General features: G+C 51.8%; 1 protein-coding gene across 2 annotated transcripts; it reads right to left on the bottom strand.

Annotated features, from left to right (window-relative positions):
• Positions 1 to 2,774: 2,774 nt before the first annotated feature.
• Positions 2,775 to 20,115, bottom strand: CBX6 (chromobox 6). Of its 2 annotated transcripts, XM_059816091.1 has the most exons (6): positions 20,047 to 20,115; positions 19,872 to 19,915; positions 19,609 to 19,674; positions 19,348 to 19,414; positions 10,215 to 11,182; positions 2,775 to 7,344 (listed from the first exon to the last, which is right to left on the bottom strand). In XM_059816091.1, exons 1-6 carry the CDS (start codon positions 20,113 to 20,115, stop codon positions 7,293 to 7,295), a joined length of 1,266 nt encoding a protein of 421 aa, XP_059672074.1. In that variant the 3' UTR covers positions 2,775 to 7,292. The 2 variants fall into 2 exon arrangements, with proteins under 2 accessions (XP_059672074.1, XP_059672075.1); XM_059816092.1 differs by lacking the exon at positions 2,775 to 7,344 and having other exon boundaries at positions 10,022 to 11,182.
• Between the last annotated feature and the right edge of the window lie 274 nt (positions 20,116 to 20,389).

The following is a 20,389-nucleotide window of genomic DNA, read 5'->3' as shown; positions in this document are numbered from 1 at the left end:
GAGAGGCTGCGGAGAGGAGGGGAGGAAGTTAGTTGCGGCGGTTTAAGGAAGAGGGAGAGATGAAGGGAACCATGAGGAGGAAATCGGAGGTGGGCATGGAGGGGAGCAAGACAGTGGATGTAGAGGAAGCCATGCGATGGGCACCTGGCCCCGGCAGTGAGGCTGGCGAGTGGTCTGGGCAGACAAGAGCTCAGAGTGCTGGGATGAGTGGGCTCTGGTGAAGGATGCAAAGAAAACGGAAGCCTGTGCCGCGCGGCATGGAGGGAGGCCACCGGCCTCCAACCTGCCCCTTCCTAGCGGTGGCAGGGGATTGCACCCGCCTGCATCACCCCCTGCCTGCAGCCTGCCCACCCGTGTCAGTGGCCAGGCAGGAGAGGATTTGGAATGAGCCCATGTGGGTGCTGGACTAGCCCACCCCACAGCATGCAGATCAGGGTGGGAAAGGTGTTTTTTACTGCAACCCTGCAAAAAAATGTCATATGCCTCTACGAGGTTTTTTGAGTCCCAGGCTGTGGGATGTGATGCCATGCTGGGGACTTTGCACTGGCCTGGCTGAGCATCCCTCATGTGCTGTCCAGATTTTATTGCCAAAGGCTGCAGAGTTGTGGTGGCAAGATTTATCCCTCTGGCTGACGCTGCTGTAGCAGTAAGTGGAATGGGTGAGCCCCTCCACACCAGCCCCGACCCACTTGCCCATGCTGGGGCCGTGAGAGGTGGAGGAGTTGGGTGCTGCAGCAGGCACGGCTCACCGCTCCTGGGGTCCCAACCTCTCCCTCTCCCTCAGCAGGGACCACAACTTCTTCCTGGAGACAAAGAGGTGGCAAAAATAGATTTTTGCAGGGGGTGATGACTCAGACTGGTGAGTAGCCAGAGCAGCCTCCCTGTCCCATGAATAACGAATCAAAGATGCTCAGTGGGCAGCCGGCTCTGCAAGGACATGAGGATGCCGAAACCCTGCCCTCCTGTGGGTGACAGGGTGGGGGGAGGCGATGGGGGGGGCTTTGGGGAGCCCGCTTTTGAGCAGGATTGGCGACAGAAGCTGGTTTTAACAGCTCATGGATTCAGCCCAGAGGGATGGGGAGTGAGCGATTAAAGGATTTTCTTCCATCTAATTAACACCCAAACGGTGTCTTGGGCTGGCAGCTGTCCCCAAGGGGCGGCCACGAGCAGGGCAAGGCAGGCTAAGGGGCTCTTACAGGGTCTGCTGGCACCAGCACACTCGCACAGGACCTCATGGGATGTGTCCAGTCAAGGCTGGCGTCTGCCTCTCCAGCCTTCCTCCAGCTCCGGAAAGCATGGGTCAGAGGTGGCTTCATTTGCTGTACACAGGTCCAGTCAAAAGCCTGCTCACCTCTCAGCAAAACCAGGGCGCGGGGGCAAGGGAGAGAGTGCTGGCATCGCAGGTGTTTTGGCATGCAGTGGAGGCAAGGTGAGCCGGATGGCATGATGTGAATAGCACACCACCTTGGCCGTGCTTGGCTTCGGTGGGCAGTGTTCCCTGCTCCTGGCCAGCCAAGACACATCACTGCTGGAGAGGGTTCTCCTGTGACTTTCCGAGCCTTGGACACTGGAGAAGCATCTCAAAGCACCTGCAGCCTTGGCTAATGAAGCAGCGACTCTCCCCCTCAGGAAGCCCCAGCCTCAGCCTAACCTCTCCCCCTCTGGCTGAAACTCAGATCACCATGTAAGCCCTGAGGGTGTTTTGGTCGGCTTGATGGTGACACCACACAGCTGTGCCCAGACACTACCCTTTCCCAGCACTCAGAAGTACTGACTTCCCACACCTCTCCCCTGCCTGCCTAAAGAGCACCGCTTCACCCCAAACCCATTTGCTTTCCCCATTGCATCTCATGCCAATAGCACTTCCCCACCTGAAATTTTTCTGTAACCTTTTTATCTTTCTATGGGCTAGAGACTAATGCAGTGAATTTGGGGCTTTGATTACACACATCGAGTATTTTTCACCATATTTCTTAGATTAGCATGTGTAAAGTGCACTTAGGCACATATTTTGGAAAAGCCTAAAGCATTTTGCAGCCACCAAGTGAGAGGTTGTGCTCAGCTCTAATTTCATTTTTAAAAGAAAAGGAGGCAGGAAACCCATGGGAGGTTCTCCAAAGCACTTTGGAGGAGCGTGTTCACATCACACTTGCTACAGTTTGGCCTTCCCAAAGTGCCTCCCCTTCCCTCAGCATTATAGAAGTCTCCCTTGTCCATTGTTGGAGCTTCTCTGTGTCCGAAAAGGATTGACCCATGGTACATGAGAAGGTACTAAGCATGTTTCCCTGCTACCAGCTCCACAGGTTGCTTACACTCAGAGCAGGTCACAGCCCACCCAGGGAAGAGAACACAAACAGGTTTTGGAATGTAACAATTTATTGGGGTTAATTATTTTAATTTTTAACTCCCCATTTCTGGCATTGATACAATATTCAAGAGCAGCAGAAAGAACAAAATGTACAAGAATACAAGAGTAATTAGCACAACCCCCACCCCCAAACCTGGAGCAAACCATTTTCTCGTGGGAAGCACCAGGGGAAGGGGTGATTCAATCGCCCCTCCGAGTGGCTACGCCTCCCACCCATCCACTCTAGACAGAGTTTAGCCAGCTGGGAACTGGATTAAAAAAACTGAAACAAACTGAACAAACACTATATTTAAAATGAAAATTGCAAGACGAAAAAAATATATAGATATACAATTCATCCGTGCACAATCCTTAAATGCATTTTTTTTCAAAATAAAAAAATTACAAGATACATATTTAGGTTTATTTTAAATTAAAAAAATTACCGCCTTCACTCTGTATGTCAAGTGAGGGGAAACAAAAAGACAGATGAGTTGCACCAGAACCACCAGCACTCTAGGAGTTAGGTCTGACCTTCTCTAAGAGAAAGGATGAGGCTCTGATGCTGCCAAAACTCAAGCACAGGCAGAATTCTGAAGCACCCAAGTACCACAGAGCTCAGTGGGGTAGCTTGCCTGCTTGAAGTTCAGTATTTGCAGGAATCTGCAGGATTTGAGCCTAAGCTTGGCACCGGGGAAGGTGAAAGGAAGGAACAGATGAAGCAGGCCCCTGTCCTCCATCACCACCAGACAACTTTCTATCCAAAAAGGAAACAAACGGGGAAAAATTACCCCAAAACAGAGAAAGAGTCCTCTATTAAAGAGCGTACAAGGATTAATGGCAGGGAAGAGAAGAAGAGCATACCAAGTTGATTAGCTTGGGGGGGACATGGGCCTGACAACTTTTTTCTAAAGAAAGTCATCATGATGATTTTTTTTTTTTTTTTTTTTGTTCCATTTGAGAACTTGATCTAAGACTACATCCCCCTTTGCAGCCAGGGGGCTGGAAGCAGCAGGCTCCCCCGAGGACAGCTGAAGAGCAACCTACCTGTGAAAGGGCACCTACCTGCTGCTCTGCCCAGAAGGAAACCCTTGGCACCCCTGGAGAGTGGGCGCAGCGGGGGGGCTGCTAGGCTAGTCCTAGAAGGCCCCGAAGCCCCACAAAGTGCTTTGATGCACCCAACTGCACTCCTGCGGTTTAGTACAAGCTCTAAGTGCTCAGCTGAACAAGGAACAAAGTCAAGAACCAGGGCCCTGCAATGGGAATTAACGCTTCAGCTACTTGTCCCGACCATACCCCTTCCCTCCTGCCAGATACGTTTTCTGAGCCACTGCTGAAGCTGGCATCACCCTGACTGCGTTTAGCTGCTCTTCTGTCGCCTTACTTCTTCCCTACACCACAGAACCATGCTTGCTGCCCACTTCCCTGCTCCGCTCGGCCCAGGAGCGCAGAGGGCATGCCCACTCCTCTACCCTGAGCACCACCTCTGCCGACACTCTCGGATGGGTGCCTGGAGGGAGAGGGCTCAAAGCACAGCACTCACCCGAGGTGGAGGGGCTCTCACCCCAAGACCCATGCTTTCAAATGGTCCTGGACACATTTAGTTTCCCACCACAGAGAAGCTGGAAGGGACAGAAGAACTGCCAGAGGCAGCCCACCACCACGGGAAGGGCAAGCTGACTACACCTCCCTTCATTCCTGGAAGTAGAAGTTTAAAGAAAGGGAGAAAAAAGAACTCGGGGCCCTGCGACATCCTTATAGGCGAGGCAGGTGGGACACAGGGCACCCGAGATGCACCATGCAGAACACATGCGAAGCTGCTGGTGCCAAGACTGTTGACCCTGCACAGACAAGGGTGCAAACCCCACTAGCCATGTCAGTCTGACACAGGGCAGCATCGAAAGGGGAGAGAAGTAGAGGACAGAAGGGCAAAGGTGAGGAGAGAGATAGATTCCAACATCTCCTCCCATCTACACCCCCAAAAAGAAACCATACACATTGCGCTCTGGGGAAGGACCTAAAAAACAGAAGTAAGAAAAGAAAATAAAGCCACTTATTTGCTCAACCCCAAAGCATCGATGAAATGAAGATACTTGCTGGAGTTACCTAGGGAAGGCAGCATGGACAGGGAGAGGGGGATTTCTGAAGCAATACTTGGCACTCCTTGGCTCTGTGCAAATGCCATGGGAGTCAGCCTGCCAGCACCCTCAGCAGGATGGTCCCCTCCACCCACCACCCCCTTCGCACGAGGGAGATGGAGGTACAGGGCAGTGACACAGCTGGCAGAAAGGCCACGGCAAACCAAGAAGGAACAGAACCCAGGAGGCACCAAATCCCCGGCCCCAAATCAACCCTCTACAGCACACCACCTTCAAAGCAGAGATCAGGAAGGCTGCGTGCAGGGCAGTGGGCAAGATGGGGGGGAACAAGGGGAGGGGAGAGGGTTTCTTTTATATATTTTTATATATAAAAAGTAAATAAGATCCCAGCTCTTGCACAATTATTGGGCAATTGAAAAATGCAGCAAAAGCAAGTGACATTGGAGTAAAAGGATGTGCCAGGCAAGGAGGAAAAGGTCTTGTCGGAAGGTGGGGAAGGAGGCGAGGGGAAAAATAAGCACTTAGCCAGACACGCACTCCAGGTTCGTTACACCTCCCTGGGAAGAGGGACCTGCTCCCAAGCAGCCCTACTAATGCCATGACCTGGGGTGGGCAGAAGTGTGGGGGACTTGGGACACCATCCTTCAGCGTGGCAACCTCTTTCTGCCAGGAGGTCCCCAGGAAGGTGATCATCTCCAAACGCTGGGAGCTGCCAAAACCTCCTCTACAAAGAGGGGCTGGGAAAGGGAGTGAAATCCCTAGGAAGACTCAGCTCAGAGGCAGCTCCTACCTGGTAAAAAGCAGGATTGTGGTTGGTTTTGGTTTTATTTCATAAAATCTCCCTGGGAACTTCGGTAAGGGGAGACACAGAAAAACGCTCCCTTTCTCTTTTGAAAAGGGAAATTAAGCAGTGGCTCACCACAGCTGGGCCTGCTTGCCACACTCTGTTTCTGTTTTCCATCCCAAAAGGAGCTTGCATCTCATTAGCTTCATGCCTCCCCAGTCCCGCTCTGCTCAGCGAGGAGAAAAGAGAGCATGAGACACGAGACTGCTGCTCCAGGCTGAAGGCTGTGGGAAGCACTGGCAGAGCTCGATGGGCAGAGAGAGGAGAAGTTCCCAAGAGCAGCCCAGGCTACGTTAGGCAGAGACATCCGTCAGCTGCCACTGCAAAGCCAAGGGCACCAGAGAAGTCCAGACAAGAAAAGCTGTCCTAGCATCCCCTGCATGCCACCTCCTGTTCAGACACCAACATCTGGTGGCTTCCTTCTTCCCTGCAGTCACTCCCACGCACTAGATGAACGCCCAGCAGAGACATCTTGGATGGGGAAGCCAGCATGCAAGAGCTGCCTCCTCGCTTTGAAGAAACACTTGGGCAAATCTTCCCTGCCACACCGCAAGAAGTCGGAGCAGAAGGCAGCAGCCCTATGCAAGCACACTGCTGTCAAGGTGTTCCTCTCCCCTCCCCACCCCAAAACCTCCAGCGTTTGCTGGCCTCAAGAAGAGGGTATGCCTCACTCGGCAACACCTCCAGAGCACACAAGGCAGCTCTCTCATCTGCCTCTGAAGATCTGACTACTGTCAGAGACGGACTACATACAGATGGGACTCGGTTCTCTGTCCTGATGTGGTGAATCCTATATGGAAAAATGCCACTCCCCACCTGATGCTGGAAGAAGTTAAGAGACCCTACAGAGGGGAGGTGTATCTGCTTCCTGGGAGATAAGCCCACCATGTTTAATCCTGCTTGGATATGGGGGAGGGAAAAAGAGACGAGACAGCGACTTGGCAGGAAAGGTACATGCCAACCCCAAATCTTAGCAGCTTGCTGTGCATGCAAAGTAAGTCAACTGTTTCCATGTTGGTGGCCCGATCCATGTTCTGGCAGAACATGACTGGCCATTTCTGAGGGCCGCTCGGCCGGAAAACCACTTGGAGACTCCACCTTAGCTCACAGGAGAGGTATGGGAGGGAAGGGAACTCACTCCAACACTTGGGAGGCAAGGATGGGAAGAGTTTGTAGACAGGGTTCCTCCAACACGCAACTTGCCTTTTCAGCTCAGAGACCGCTGCTTAGTCCCAGAATGCCTTTCCCTCCAGTTCAAGCAAGCCAAACACCATCCCAGACATACATGCTTCAATACTACAAAATACTCTTTTCTCTAAGGACCATCTAATACCACTACAGTTTGTGCAATCACTGCATTTATTATTCATTTTTAAACTCTCTCTCTCTCCCTGTAGAAATTTTTTTTAAACTTTTCTTTTTTTATGCAAAACTAATCATTTCACTTTTTCCACTCCATCATAAAATCTCCTCTAAAAACACGACGACAAGAGAACAAACATGGCACAGACACAGAGAATATTTCCCTGTTTTTTTTTCTAGGGGTTACGGGGAAAGGAAGGGGATACTTTCAAATAAACTCCTCCCTCAATCCCATGCCCTTTTTAAAGGGCATGGATGGATCTTCTTTCCCATCTCCATTAAGGAGCAAGGGCAAAAATTCAGAAGGAAGAGCGTAACCCACGTAAACACGAAGGTAGGTTAGTCAGCCTCAAGTGGCTCATCCACCTGAGGGAACTTGAGGCTGCTGCTGCATTTAAGTTAGCAAACCTCTAACTCAAAACAGCACAGGATCCTCATCTCAGATCCAGAGGTTCAGGGTTTGGTTCCCACCTGGTGACCCACCCAGGGAGAGATTTGTCACACAAGCAGTTAAGCTGTGTCTGCAAGCTGGATCATACTCCTTTCTTTCTCCACAAAGAGGATCTAATGCACAAATTGCTCTGCTGCAACAAGTCCCCTCGTCTCCTCATCACAGGAAGAAGATCCTCACGGAGTATCCCTACAACGACCCACTGTTTTGCTCTTCACAGACAGTCCCCTTGCTTGTCACTCTGGAAAAAGGCAAAAACCCTTTGATTAAACAATTCCTGCCCCCTGCCCCCAAAGAACACCATACAAGAGACACTGGGGAAAAGAATTCTGCCAAGCGAACATACATCTTGGCCAAAATACATCAAGAGTTTCCTATTAAAGTTCCCTTTTATCTCCCACTTAAACGCTTCAACTTATTTTTTTTTCAGAACCTCAATACCACGAAACAAAACACATCACCACATACACACCAAACAGTAACTTAACAACCTAAAGTGACTGGCCAGTTTGCATCCACCCCACAAATAAGCTCCTCTTACCTCGCAGCCGCAGAATATTTCTTGTTGAGAAGGGGGGGGGGGGGGGGGGGGGGGGAGAAGAATCTCCTCGCTATTTCCCTAAGAAAGAGCTTTTCCCTACACCTACAAACGGCTCATCTTTGAAGCTGCAGACAAATGGATAGGCTATGCTAAAATAAGGGATCCTCGGGTGTGCCAGGCACAGGAAAGAAGCAAAAAAATAAAGACACAAAAAATACAGGCAGGTATTAATACAGACACGCACACAAGTCCAACAAGTTATAGGAAGCCTTAGCTTGGTGAATGGATCAGGGAAGCCTCTTCTGCCCTGCCCCTAGCTTCAGCTGTGAATGCAACTGCATCCCCAAAGAGTCCACTAAGCTCTTTAAACAAGGAAAGAAAAAGAAAGAGGTGTGCAAAGGGTGGTGCTAACAGCACCTGGAATCCCCCTCGGACTGTCTGTGCACACACCACGTCACAACTGGTGTGAATTCACTGTGCCCCACGGCTTTGAATTCCAACCACTGCAAGGCAAGGCTTGTGGGGAGGGCAGCAAAGATTTTATTACACCCAACCAGGTGCTGGAGGCAGGGAAAAGACAAGCTCTGGACACAGAAGGCCTAATTAAGGTCAGAAGCTGGTCTATCCCTCCACCACACCGACGACACCCCTTGGGCAGACAAATATTGCCTCTCTCCCAGAAACTGCCTTCCTTCTACCTCAGAGCACTGCAACCACAAAATCACTACTCCTCATAAAAGCACTCCATAAAAGCCAGCAGCTCCAGGGCATCCTCACGTGGAAGCACCAGAGGGGTCAATTCCACTCATGTTCACCTGCCCAGGGCAAGTTTGTAAGTAGGTGAGCCCTGGCGCAGGGAATTTTTTCCACCCTTTTCACCTCTGCAGCACGTTATTGTAGGAAGTGACGCCCCTCCGCCCCATCCCAAATATGGGGGACAGGGCTGAGAGGGTGAGGCTCTCCCACTGATTGATCAGCACCTCTTTTCCTTGCCTTTACAGGCTGAGCCCTATGTGAGTAGGGGAGAAGGGAGAGCAAAGAAACAGCATCTCACTATGAAGCTTAGGACCCACACAGAAATGGAGCAAGCCAGAAATGGCAGGCAAAAGAGAGCACTTATTTTGGATGTGAACAAGGGTGATCAGGGAAAAGAGGGAGCTGTGGGTAAAGAATAGCAAACTGTGGTCTTGCTCGCTCCTACCTGCATGGGGCAAAGAGAAGGAATTTCTAGATCAGTGTACAGGAGCCTTTGGGGAAGAGATCCAGCGCACATGCATATGATGTGAAAGAGACAGTTATTTCTTATTAGCACCTTTGGTTGACAGTTGTAAGGGCCGTTTCAGATGCTGAAAAGACAGAGAGGAACCCTCTTCCAGACCATCCACCACAGGGAAGGGAGAGACGAAAGGAAGCAGGAAGAGCAAACAACCCGACTTAGCATCCATCCATCCCTCCCTCCCTCCTTCCAAGGGAGCAGGGGAAGCAAAAAGGGTCGGGGAAGCCTACACACAAGACAGGAGACCAGCCTCACCCAGCTGGGGCAGCATCACACTGTCGGCATATCCTCCCCTGAACTGAAGTATGGATGTATGGCCCACTCCATGGCCCACACCACGGAAAGGCCGGGGAAGGGCATTTCATGCCCTCTCCCCCAAGCAAGTGCAAGTGATGAACACCAGGAGGAAGATCTGGGCCGGAAGCAGAGTCCCCTTTTCTTCCCTTCGCCCTGCAAAGCTGAGCAAGTTGGAAGATGCAGGAGAAGAGGGACGAAGCCACCTGAAAGCGCCCATACAACTGCCAAGGTAGCACCAATAGTCAAAGGAAAGGGGAAGCCAATATGGGGCGTATGCTGCATGGGGCACTCCCCACCACCCCAGCTTTGTCTCAAGCACCTTCCAGGCCTGACACTTCACCTGCCCCTCTCCCCTTCAGTCTGGGGGCACCCGGATCAGCCACTGCCATGAGGACAGGACAGGAGATGGCAGCTCCAGGCCATGGGCCAATAAGGGGAAGGATGGCAGGATCAGAGTCATGGCAAGAGGGAAATACAGGAATGGAAGAGACTGCATGCACATTGTGGGAGAAGGCTTGGGGGCAGTGGGTGAGGGCCCCAACCCTCTTACATCCTCCCCTCAAGGGTGTGGAGCTCCTCTTCAGCTTTTGTCAAAGATGGAAGGGGAAGGAGGGGGAAGACCATCTTCCCCACGACCCCCACAGGCACACAGACACATGCTCACCCATCCCTCATCCCCTAAAGGCTCCACCGCCCGTTGGACAACACCACATTCAAGCACAAACAACCACTCCCCAGCCCCACCACGACCCTCCCTGCCTCCTCCCAGGGGCAGCAACACCCAGGTATAGTGGGTACCCCCACTGCCCCCCACTGACATCCTCCAGCCTCCAGGCAAGAGGGAGTGGGCAGGGGGAAAGGAGGAGGAAGGGTGGCAGTGAGGGCAGAGAGACAGCCAAGGGGAGAAGGAGAGAACTAAGGACAGCCATTCGCACCACAACTTCTCGCAGGTAGAGCACCCCCATGCCCCTGGAGCTGGGGGGACCTGGCTGCTCACTTGCTGCCTCCTCCACTGCTGCCCGCCGCCACCTTCTCAAAATCCTCTGCGTTGCAGAACTCCTTGATGGTGACGGTGAGGAGGTTGCTGGTGACATCCGTGACCACCACGTTAGAGCAAGGGGACATCTCAGGACGCCAGTCGCCAGCCTCCTGCTCCGGGTCAGAAGAGGAAAGGGACAAGGAAGGCGTCTGCCCCTCACCGCACCCTCCCGGGGGAGAACGCTTGCTGGTGGCAGCTGACTCGGGTGGGATCGAGAGGTCGAGGACCTCCGACTCGCGCCAGTCGGGGATGGCTGGGCTGAGGGTCTCAGGGAGCAGCTTTGGAGGGGAATCATCTGGGTCAGAGGAGGAGTGAGGGGCGGGTGATGGGCAGCCGGAGGAGCTGGAGCTGGGGGCATCATAGGGGGTGGAGCCCATAATGAGCCCACAGGAGGCTGCCTGGGAGCCTTCAGCCTCCCCTTTGCCCTCCAGAGAGGGGGCAGGCACAGCAGACGGCTTATTGTAGAGTGAAAAGGTGCCAAACTTCATGTGGCGAATCTGGGTGCGAAGGACACTCTCGCTGAACTTTTTGCTCTTGCCGATGACACGGTTTCGGGATGGGATCTTGGGCCGAGCCAGGCCCCCAGCCCCGCTGGCTGGCTTCCCACCTTTGTCAATGACTTTGAGGTTGAGGATGATGCGGCTGCGCTTGGGCTCACGGGGTTTCACCTTACGGTTGATGATGCGGACGGTCTCCGAGAAGGGCGAGACGGGAGGACGGATGCCAGCCCCACCACCCATGCTCCCGCCATTCTGGGGGTCTGGACGGGGCAGGGGGCGCCGGGACATGCGGTGGCATCGCCGGATGTCTTTCTTGAGCCGGTGCACTGCAGCGCTGGAGTGGAGCTTGGGAGAGGAGGTGCTGGAACCAGGCTTGACAGAAAAGTGTACATCCCCAATGTGGAGGGCCTCCGCTTGGGCCCGAGCCTGCAGTGGTGGGGAGAGAGGAAAAAAAACCAAGGTCAGAGAGGCAGCCTAGATACAGCCAAATCTCAAATTGCACATTGCTCACCTCAGGACAAGTATCCCATGTCACGTTTATATCCACATTAATGACAAGCACACATACACACCTATGGACTATTAAGAGCCACAGCACAGCCCCCATACAAGCATGGGGCTCTTCTACATCCTTTTTGGGCAGCTAATTACTCCCTAAGCAGTGCCCCTGTTGACATGTGCTTCCCCCAGGAGGAAACTGCCACCCTCCAGGCATGTTTCAGGGTTACAGTTAATGGTTTCCAAGGGCCCCCCTCAGTCATCATGAGCCAATGTGCACAACCCTCCACTGTCAGCCAAATAACCAAGCGTCCTTCTAGGCATTGGGGCTGTTAATATTGAGTTAGCATCCAAAATTACATACTAGTCCCAAGACGGGGGACTGTATCAGGTCGTCTATGAAATGAGCAAGAGACAAGGGGGAGAAGAAGAGTAATGCATCCCGTTTGCTCTTCCCCTCCCACAACCAGACTCATCTGCCCTGGAAAGCATGGTAGAAGGGGGTCTTGAGGAACACAGATGGATGCAGGTGAGAGTGGTCTGACAGAACAGTCTTAGCTAAACACAAGAAATGCAGAGATCTGAAGCTTAATTTTAACTAGAGACCACAAGCAAGTTGTATATCGTTACCTTGCTGTGGGAGCAAGGTCCAGTGTTTAAAGCCAGAGACCAAGCCAGCTGGAACTCAAGTTTAACTGCATCTCCAAAGAAGAGATTGTCTCATCCTTTTGAACACCACACTTGCTTGAAACCTACTAATGAAACAGAGCAGGAACAGCACTAGTTCAACTCCTCAGTGCCAGTCCTCCCTGAGAGCCAGGGCAGGGGAACAAGACTTTTAAGCTCTTCTGGTGCTTGGAGATAGTGCCAAAACCTGCCCTGGTTCATGCACCAGAGACAGGAACATTTTCTGAAAGCAGAAAAAACAGTTCCTTTGGTAGGTTGAGGCAGTATGACCTGAAGACCCTGTGGGCATGGAAACCCAGAGCATACATATTCTTACATCACCCCTTGTCAGAGCACAGTTGCTTGTAGAGCTCAGCCTCCCACCTACACCCTGCTCTTTGCCCAAACAAACCCCCTTTCTTGTTCCCTCTCAGCAATGGTCATAGGCAGAAGTCACCCAGGCCTGGAGGGGACAGGCAAGCCCCTACTCTGATTGCCCATCTAGTGAGCAGCTTCCCCCATCTCGTGGGCACAACAAGAACTGCAGTGCTACAAGAAAACAGCTGCTTTTCCTCCCCAACTTTTCCATGTCGTTGCCCCCTAGCACATGCCAAGATTGGGATGGCTTCTTGCCAGCTAAGAGCTTAAGCACTCCAACACCATCTCCTTTGTCACCCTGCAGGCTGTGCCTCCTACCAGAGAAATGCCTGGGGAAAAAAATGTGCACGTAAAGGCAGGGATCTAACAGATCTAAGTGAGGGGCGCAGGCCAGCTCTTGCACAACAAGCTCAAGGCCCTGGCCCTACATCCCCAGAACTCTGTTGTCATCCAGTGCCCCTCTTCTCCCACCAAGATCCCCATGGGAACCGCAGAAGATCCTGAATGAGCAGAGAACAGAGACGTGAAGACATTTTGTTCCTCCCTGGCTAATACTGGATCATGCTCTGCAGTACTACTTGTATCCTGGCTTTAAAAGGATTGCAAAGATGAGGCCTCCCTTCCCCAGCTGTATGTGAAGACACAGACTGAAGGCTCATCTGAACCAAGGACTCTAGACTTTGTATTAACCGACTGACAAAGAAACAGAGACAAGTAACACGACTGCCAAGGCAGGTACAGACACTCTCCATGTTAACACTGGGCTGTACAGGGCTTTTCACCTGGCTAGAGGGAAGCATCTCCAGGCCACACAAACCCAAACACATCCTGCTGTAGCAGGAAGCATCGCAGTGTCCAGCTAGTTTCTCTTTGCTCAGCCTCACACGTTACCCACACTGTTCAGAAAACTAAGTTAGACACAGTTCCTGTCCCAGGCATCTTACAGGCTGGAGCACAGCAGCAGTACCAGACAAATTCCCTGCACCACGCATCAACTCTCCCCCTCCCATCCCAATGATCCACAACTTAGAGACTCCGCAGATCCTGTCAGGATGTCACAGGCACAGACAGGTGCACATCTAGGGCTGTGCTTGCTCCCTCTCTTCACAGGTGCCTCTGAAGCAGATGGCAGACACCAGGACAAGCTACAGTTTGCTTTCTGACATTATATACCAGCACAGCCTGGATTAATAATTTTATTCTTCCTTCCCCCACCTTCCCCATCACAGCCAGCCCTTCCAGCACTGCTGCTCTTGTGCTTCGGGCTTCTCACCAATTTACTACTGCCCAGTGGAGAGCAAAGTGCAACACAATGTCCCATTCCAAAACACAGAACAGGGAAGCCAGGCAGACGGTACAGACAGATGTGCCAGTAAAAATCCTTGATCTACAGCTTTAGCAGATACACAAAGACATCCTTCAGGGCCTCTCCTGCTGCCAACACCGCATGTCTTCTAGATTAATTCCCTACCCTGTAATCACACCTTGGAGTGAGGAGTTCTGCCCCCTCTGTGCCCCTCTGCTTGGAGTTGAGCCCAATTGCCGCCTGCCCACAGCGCTGCCTTTCCATCATCCACGTGATAAAGCAGCAGGCTTCCCCCACATCTTCCCCAAGTATGGGGGAAGCAGTCACAAACACCCACAGCTGCCTTATACACCCCAGAATTCCTCAGCAAAGCTTCCCCTCAACCATGTTAAATGACAAGCAGTAATGCTGGGATGGTCACTGCCTGGCCACTTCCATAGTCCTGCTGAATTTACTTTCTCAGCCTGTGCACATTAATCAGCTCCTGTCCTGTTTTGACAGAGACCTGTCTTGGTTTTGTGCTTACACAGTGGCTAGCACAGAGCCCTGGTCCATGGCTAGGACTCTTCCAACGTGCCAGAACCACTAGGTCTCCTTTACTTGCTATGTGTCTGCGTTTCCAGTTACTTCTGGGGCACTTCCTCAAGGCTGAAGCTGTTTCTAACTCATGTTTCAGCTCCCTGCATTTATGAAATTCCAGTTTCACTAATCTCCAGGCAGACTACATGCACCATCAACTTCTTTGGCCAGATTATTAAGAGAGGGGACCCAAGTTGGGACCCAACAGTCCCCCCCAGGTGCTACACTGCTGTCCCCAGTGACCAGCTTGAACTAGAGTTCTAAAGAGCAATATGCAAATATTCAGCTTACCTTGAGCTTGTTTTTCCAGGTAAGGTTTCAAGAAAAATAGTATCAGATGTTTTATCTAACACCAGCCCCCAGAGCCCTCTCACTTGCGAAGCTCAGTATTCCTACAACAGGATCAGGTTTATTCAGGCATCAGCTATACTAACTCAAGTCTCTTCCCTGCAGAGGACAGCAGATTTTCTGGGCTCTCCTTCTCCTGCTTCCAAATTTACATTAAGCAACTTGCTACCTCTGGTTTGGAGAAGACTCAGCATTCAGTTTCATCTGTTGGAAACGCACTTCTCCCTGCTATAGATCCATTACTCGATCACACTCATGAGCCATCTGAGCATGAGGTCTTTGAAAAACAAACCCATTTAATCCTTTCAGCTGTGTCACCACAGTTTGCTACTTAACTCAGAAGTTTTCCAAATGGAAACTACCTCTCTGGGTTTTGCTGTTTTCACCTGCAGGATTTGATCACTGCTGAGGAGGTACTCAGCATGTATACAAAGTAATTCACTCTTTGCTTACAGCTCAGCCTACATCAGGATGCAGCTTCTGGAGGCTTGCTGCAGTGCTCTGTCATGAGAGCAAGGCAACTGCTAGGATTGCTTCCCTTCCCCCCCTTCCCTTTTGGGATATGTATCACCTTTATTTAGCTTGTACAGCTTTCCCTCATTGCCCCTGGGAACCAGTATATCTCCCCTGTTCCCTACTATTTCTGTATAAATGTCCCTTGAGGCCCAGCAAGCATATTTGTTCATTCATTCCCTTAACGCACTGAGGCACACAAGCACGTACATGGACACGTGCTTAGAAAAGCCTCTCTTACCTGACTTGTATCAAAACCTCTGCAATTGGAAGAAAAAAAAAACAGAAGAAAAAAAAAAGACCTTGTAAGGCAACGGATTTCTAGTTAATTATTTCAAAATCAAGTAATTTCCAATAGCGCTGCTGCACCATATTAGCACTACTCTGTCATAAATTACAGGTTCTGCTTTGTCTTTTATTCTCCACCTGCATTCCCACAGTCCTTGCTCCAAACAGCATTCGCAAGAGCTCTTCTTTCCCCTTTTTGGCTGCCATTCTGCCTTTTTATTGCCCTCTTTCTTCTACAGTCTTCCAAGTGACAAGGCAACAGCAAGCCGGTTCACAGCACAGTTCTCCCAAGCAACACTGCCATAAACTAAAGTTTCCCTACTGGATGGGGAACAAAATGCTACAAAAGGGGAACGGTCTGTTTTCAAACCGCTCCAGGATAATTTATGAACAGGGAGGAGATCAAAAGAAACCCAACTCCAACTTTAGAGTTCAAGGAAGGGCAAAGCGACAGAACACCACACTGCTCAGCCTCTTCTTCCCCACCCCCCCCCCCCACTAACGTTCTCCCTTACTTCTTCCTCCCCATTAACCTTCTCTAGTCTTTTCACCTTAGTATTTACAGCCACCCTGACTAGGGGTCTTTGCTAGCCACCCACTGAGCTTGCAGATCGGGCTCTGCCTCTTAATAGTACTTGCTAGAATTTATTAGATTAGTTGGCGAGTTTTGCATTCCTCTCAGCAGAGTGGCGAGGGAAAAGCAAAATAAAAACAGCACACCGAGCAGGGGAATAGAGGAAGATCACTATAGTGTGTGCTCTGTCTCTTTCTAACCTCACACCAGCTTCCATTCTGACCTGCAGCTGAAGGGCCTCTCCTCAAGGACAACTTCTGCCAGACACCTAAGTAGTAAGGTAAGAGCCTCACGTACCATGCGGCCCATTTCAGACCAAGGACTCCGCTTCCCATACACTCAGCACAAAGCTTGCAACATACCAGCAGCCTCCCAAGAATTACAACAGCCCGCCAAGCTTGATCTCAGTTGTGGGAAAGTTTGCCCCTAGCATCCAGAGGATAAAGACCTATTTCCTGCCCAAAACTTTGCAGTTGAAGTTTGCAGGGGTCACTTTCAACACCAGCCATCTTGATAGCGATATTACAAAGCCTGGACTGTTATTTCCCTTTGCAGTCTGATCGAAAGGGCAAGTGTTACGACAGCTCTCAGCAACAGGAGCCTGGTTTACAAAGGCAGCAGGTGGCTGAAGATGCAGCTTTTCAAAGCTTTTCCAAAGGCGTGGGCCACTAACCTGCTGGAATGCTTTCTGCAAATCCCCCTGGGTGCCTATCTGCAGCTTTTGAGAACTAATCCCAGGATAAACCTAGCCCCAACTGCAAACTAAAACACCCACACAAGCCAGTGGACTGAGCAGCATATCGGGGCACTTATTTCAATGCCCTACTGGAGACTCAGCAGTCTAAGTTTAAGCACTGATACACATGAAAAATCGTAGCAAGCTAGTGAGTCGAGGGCAGACTAGTCTACCAAAGCAGTCCTAGCCCAGACTCCTGCTTCAACATCATTGCATCCAGGCCTAATCTATCCAGTTAACAGATCAAACCAAATACTGTTCTAACTGCCAACTACAAAGACTCCCTCTGGGATGCAAGAATCAAATTTCTTCCCCTGCTTCTGAAAAATTCTCACTAGCAAGAGATTCTGCAGCTGAAAGAACCGAAAACGTCATTAGCGATGCATGAGGCAGAACTGAATCCCGCTCCTCCTGCGGCGGCACCAGTGCTGCAGGGCTAGCAGAGGTCAATCCCGCATCTTCGGCAAGTTAGAAGAATTGACCGAGAGATGCATAGGACGCAAACTGTCATGCTGGTCTCGGTCATGTTTCTAGCCACAGTTGTGTTGCTAGTGGTTTGCCTCAACAGAGCTCAAGTAAGTTCAGGTAGGGCTAGCTGAGATAGGGTTACTTCTTGCTGCCTGGCCTGGGGTGTTATTTTTAGGGTAGGATCCAAAGTCACAGAAAAACAGCAAGTCAGAGCGCTAACAGTTTCATCAACTCCGTTTCTCAGCACTGCAAACCAAGCAGCAGTGGCAGCGCTCTGCCCTGCCAGCCTCTCCCACAACGTGGCACCAGCCTCCAGGAGAGCTCATCTCGCTCCCTATCACGATCCATCTTCTACAAAGTACCAAGCCAGCTCTGCAAACCTACGGGTTTTCAATAGCGTTCGAGAAGCTGGCAGAAGGAAGATGTGCCACAGAAACGTGTCAGGAACGTGATTCAAAGGATGCTCTTGAATAATTCAGGTTCCAAGTTTAGGGGGGTTTTAAAGGGCAAGGGGAGAAGAGGAGGAACGAGTGGGTTTTATTTTTGAGTTTGGGCGTTGGTTTCTTTTTTTTTTTTTTTTAAATGAGTGAAAAATTGGCAGTGGATTTTGCTGTATCACATTCAGAATCAAAAGAAACTGATTACACACAGTAACGTTAAAAGCACAGCATAAACACTTCTCTACCACTCTGAACAATGTCAGGTGATACAAATACCAGTATTTTTTAATTCAAGCAGAGAACTATTTTAGGCTGGTGGTTTCCCTTTAAGCATTCCTCTACATTGTTGGAAACCTAAACACAAGGGTTTAATTTAATGCATGACTGCCAGAAAGAGAAAAACCAACTAGTCTAGTTTCCCTGAATAAGAGTAAGAGGTGGTACGTATCAGTTATGTTTGTAGTTCTCAGTCTGCAGGTAGAGAAAACCGTTAGTAGAAAAACGGGCAACAAGGGAAGAGGAGAACAGTTCCATCAGCAGCACTTTCAGAGGATTACCATACTCCCCTGGGTTTTATTCGGATCATCAGAATACGCCTGTTCCCGCATTTCTTCCATGTGCTTCATTATGTCCTCTTAAAGCAGAGGAGAGGTGACACCCTACCCCTCACCGCTCTTTCTGGTGCTCATACAGTTAAAGTGCTGCGCTGACTTGAGTAAAGCTCCTACTGCTGTCAGGCAAAAGAAAGTATTAACCTGTTTCACAGATGGGGAAACATGCACAAAGGCTAAATGACTTGCCCAAAGCCATAGGATGACTTAGTGATAGTGATGCCATACCACAGGGTCCACCCTGGCTGTTCCAGGGCTTTATACCAGATCAAAACCAGGGAAGCTGTGAACTCGCTCGTCTGTCTTAATCGTACAAAGGTGCGTTGTGTTTCTACTTTCATTTGAGGTCTGAGATTGAGATAGTTGGAGAGGAAGGGGGGTAAAAGGGGAGCAAAGCAAGGAGTTTTGCCTGTAGACTAAGAAATCCACAGAGCTCAAAAGCAGTCACGCAACTACCAGATTTCTTAATTAAAAAAAAGTAAAAAGATCGGGGGGAGGCAGCTGCACTAGGGACTACCTTCCTCATTCATCACTGCAAGCAAGCAGAGATGCTATGACAGTACCTTCTTGCAGAGATGCTGGTTCTATCACAGAGGAACTGGAAACTTCAGCTGCTATCCTATGCAGAGGTGAAACACTCCTCCTCCCTGCCACCCCCCCAAAAAAAAAAAAAAGCAAAACAAGCCTGCAGTTTACAGATCAAAACGTGAACCCTTCATGAAACACTCATGGAGCACCCACATCCTGCAACACAACTGGAGGAGCACAAATGGCAGCGGGACTCCCGCCACAGCTGCCCGATAGCTCAGCATGCTGCTAAATTGCAGGGCATGGGCTGGATGGAACAGGCTACTGAAGAAAGAGGGAGCGGGGCAGGCTAGCTCTCCACTGCGGCAGCAGAAGGCAGTAAAGAGGGAGAGGATATTGGAAAAAGAGATTGCAGCCTCACTGTGCACATCCGCACGGGACACCCATCTTGCTGGGGCACCCATCGCACGTGCACACGCTCTCCCCTCACACACTTCTGCGTCCCTGCCCCCCACCCACTTTCCCTTCGGGTTGTCCCCACACTCCCAGAGCCAGGCAGCAGGCACAAGTCACTTGAAAGTTCAGTCCTTCCAAGGGCACGAACTGGTGGGGTTTGAGAGACGTTTGTCTAGGCCTAAGTTATTTAAATAAAAGTTACCTTCAGGAGAAAAGTTTTAGGCTTAGGTCCTCTCTTCTTGGGCCCGTACAGCTCACGCTCTCGTTCCCTTTAGAGAGTCAAATTTGTCAAGAAGTTAAAACTTTTCCCAAAGGGAGAAACAGAAGCATACAACTTTAAGGGGGGGGGGAAGAAAGAAAAAAGAAAAACAAGAAGGGAGCCTGGAAGCCCTTTCCCGCTCACCCACCCAAAGCCAAACCTGCTGCAGCCCCCCCCAGCCCGGGGCGAGGGATGAGCACTCACTTCTGCTCGAAGGCGGCGATGAGGCGGGAGTCCAGGATGTTCTCCTCGGGTTCCCAGGTGCTGTACCTGCCGGGGGCGCGGGCAGCGGGGGGGGGGGACAAGCGAAGGCGTTAGCGCCCAAACCCCCCCCAATCGTACACAGAGACCCCCCCATCCCATCCCATCCCATCCCGTCCCGTCCCCGCCCCGCCACCCCCGCAGCCCCGCGGACGACCCCCGCAGGGCGGCGCGGGCGGCGGCCCCCCCCGGCGGGATGCACTCACTTGATGGCCCAGCCTTTCCATTTCACCAGGTACTCGATGCGCCCCTGCAACACACGGGGGAGGGGGGTGAGGCGGGGGCCCGGCGGGCCGGCGAGCGGCGCGGCTGGGGCCCGGCGGCGGGGAGCGGGGGGGTCCCGCGGCCACCCCCCCACAGCCGCGCCGGTCGGCCCCTCACCTTTCGGATGCGCCGCTTGATGATGGACTCGGCGGCGAAGACGCGCTCCCCCACTGCAGACAGCTCCATCTTGCTCCTCGGCGGCGGTGGCGGCGCCCACAGCCCATAATAATCCCGCCCGCCCGCGGCGCCCCGCCCCCTCCCCTCCGCCCCGCCCTCCTCGTGCCGCCGCCGGCTCGCGCACGCCCGCGCGCCCCCTCCCGCCGCGGCCGCGCGTGACCCTCCCCCCCCCCCCCCCCCCCGATGGCGGGGGGGGGCGGTTGCTAAGGGAAGGGGGGCGCGCGCAGGCGCCGGCCGTTAAAGGGGCCGCGCGGCGGGTGGTGTGAGGGCGCGGGCTCTGCCG

Source organism: Gavia stellata, chromosome 4, assembly GCF_030936135.1.
Source record: "Gavia stellata isolate bGavSte3 chromosome 4, bGavSte3.hap2, whole genome shotgun sequence".
NCBI lineage: Eukaryota > Metazoa > Chordata > Aves > Gaviiformes > Gaviidae > Gavia > Gavia stellata.
This window is presented reverse-complemented; position numbering and strand designations above follow the sequence as displayed.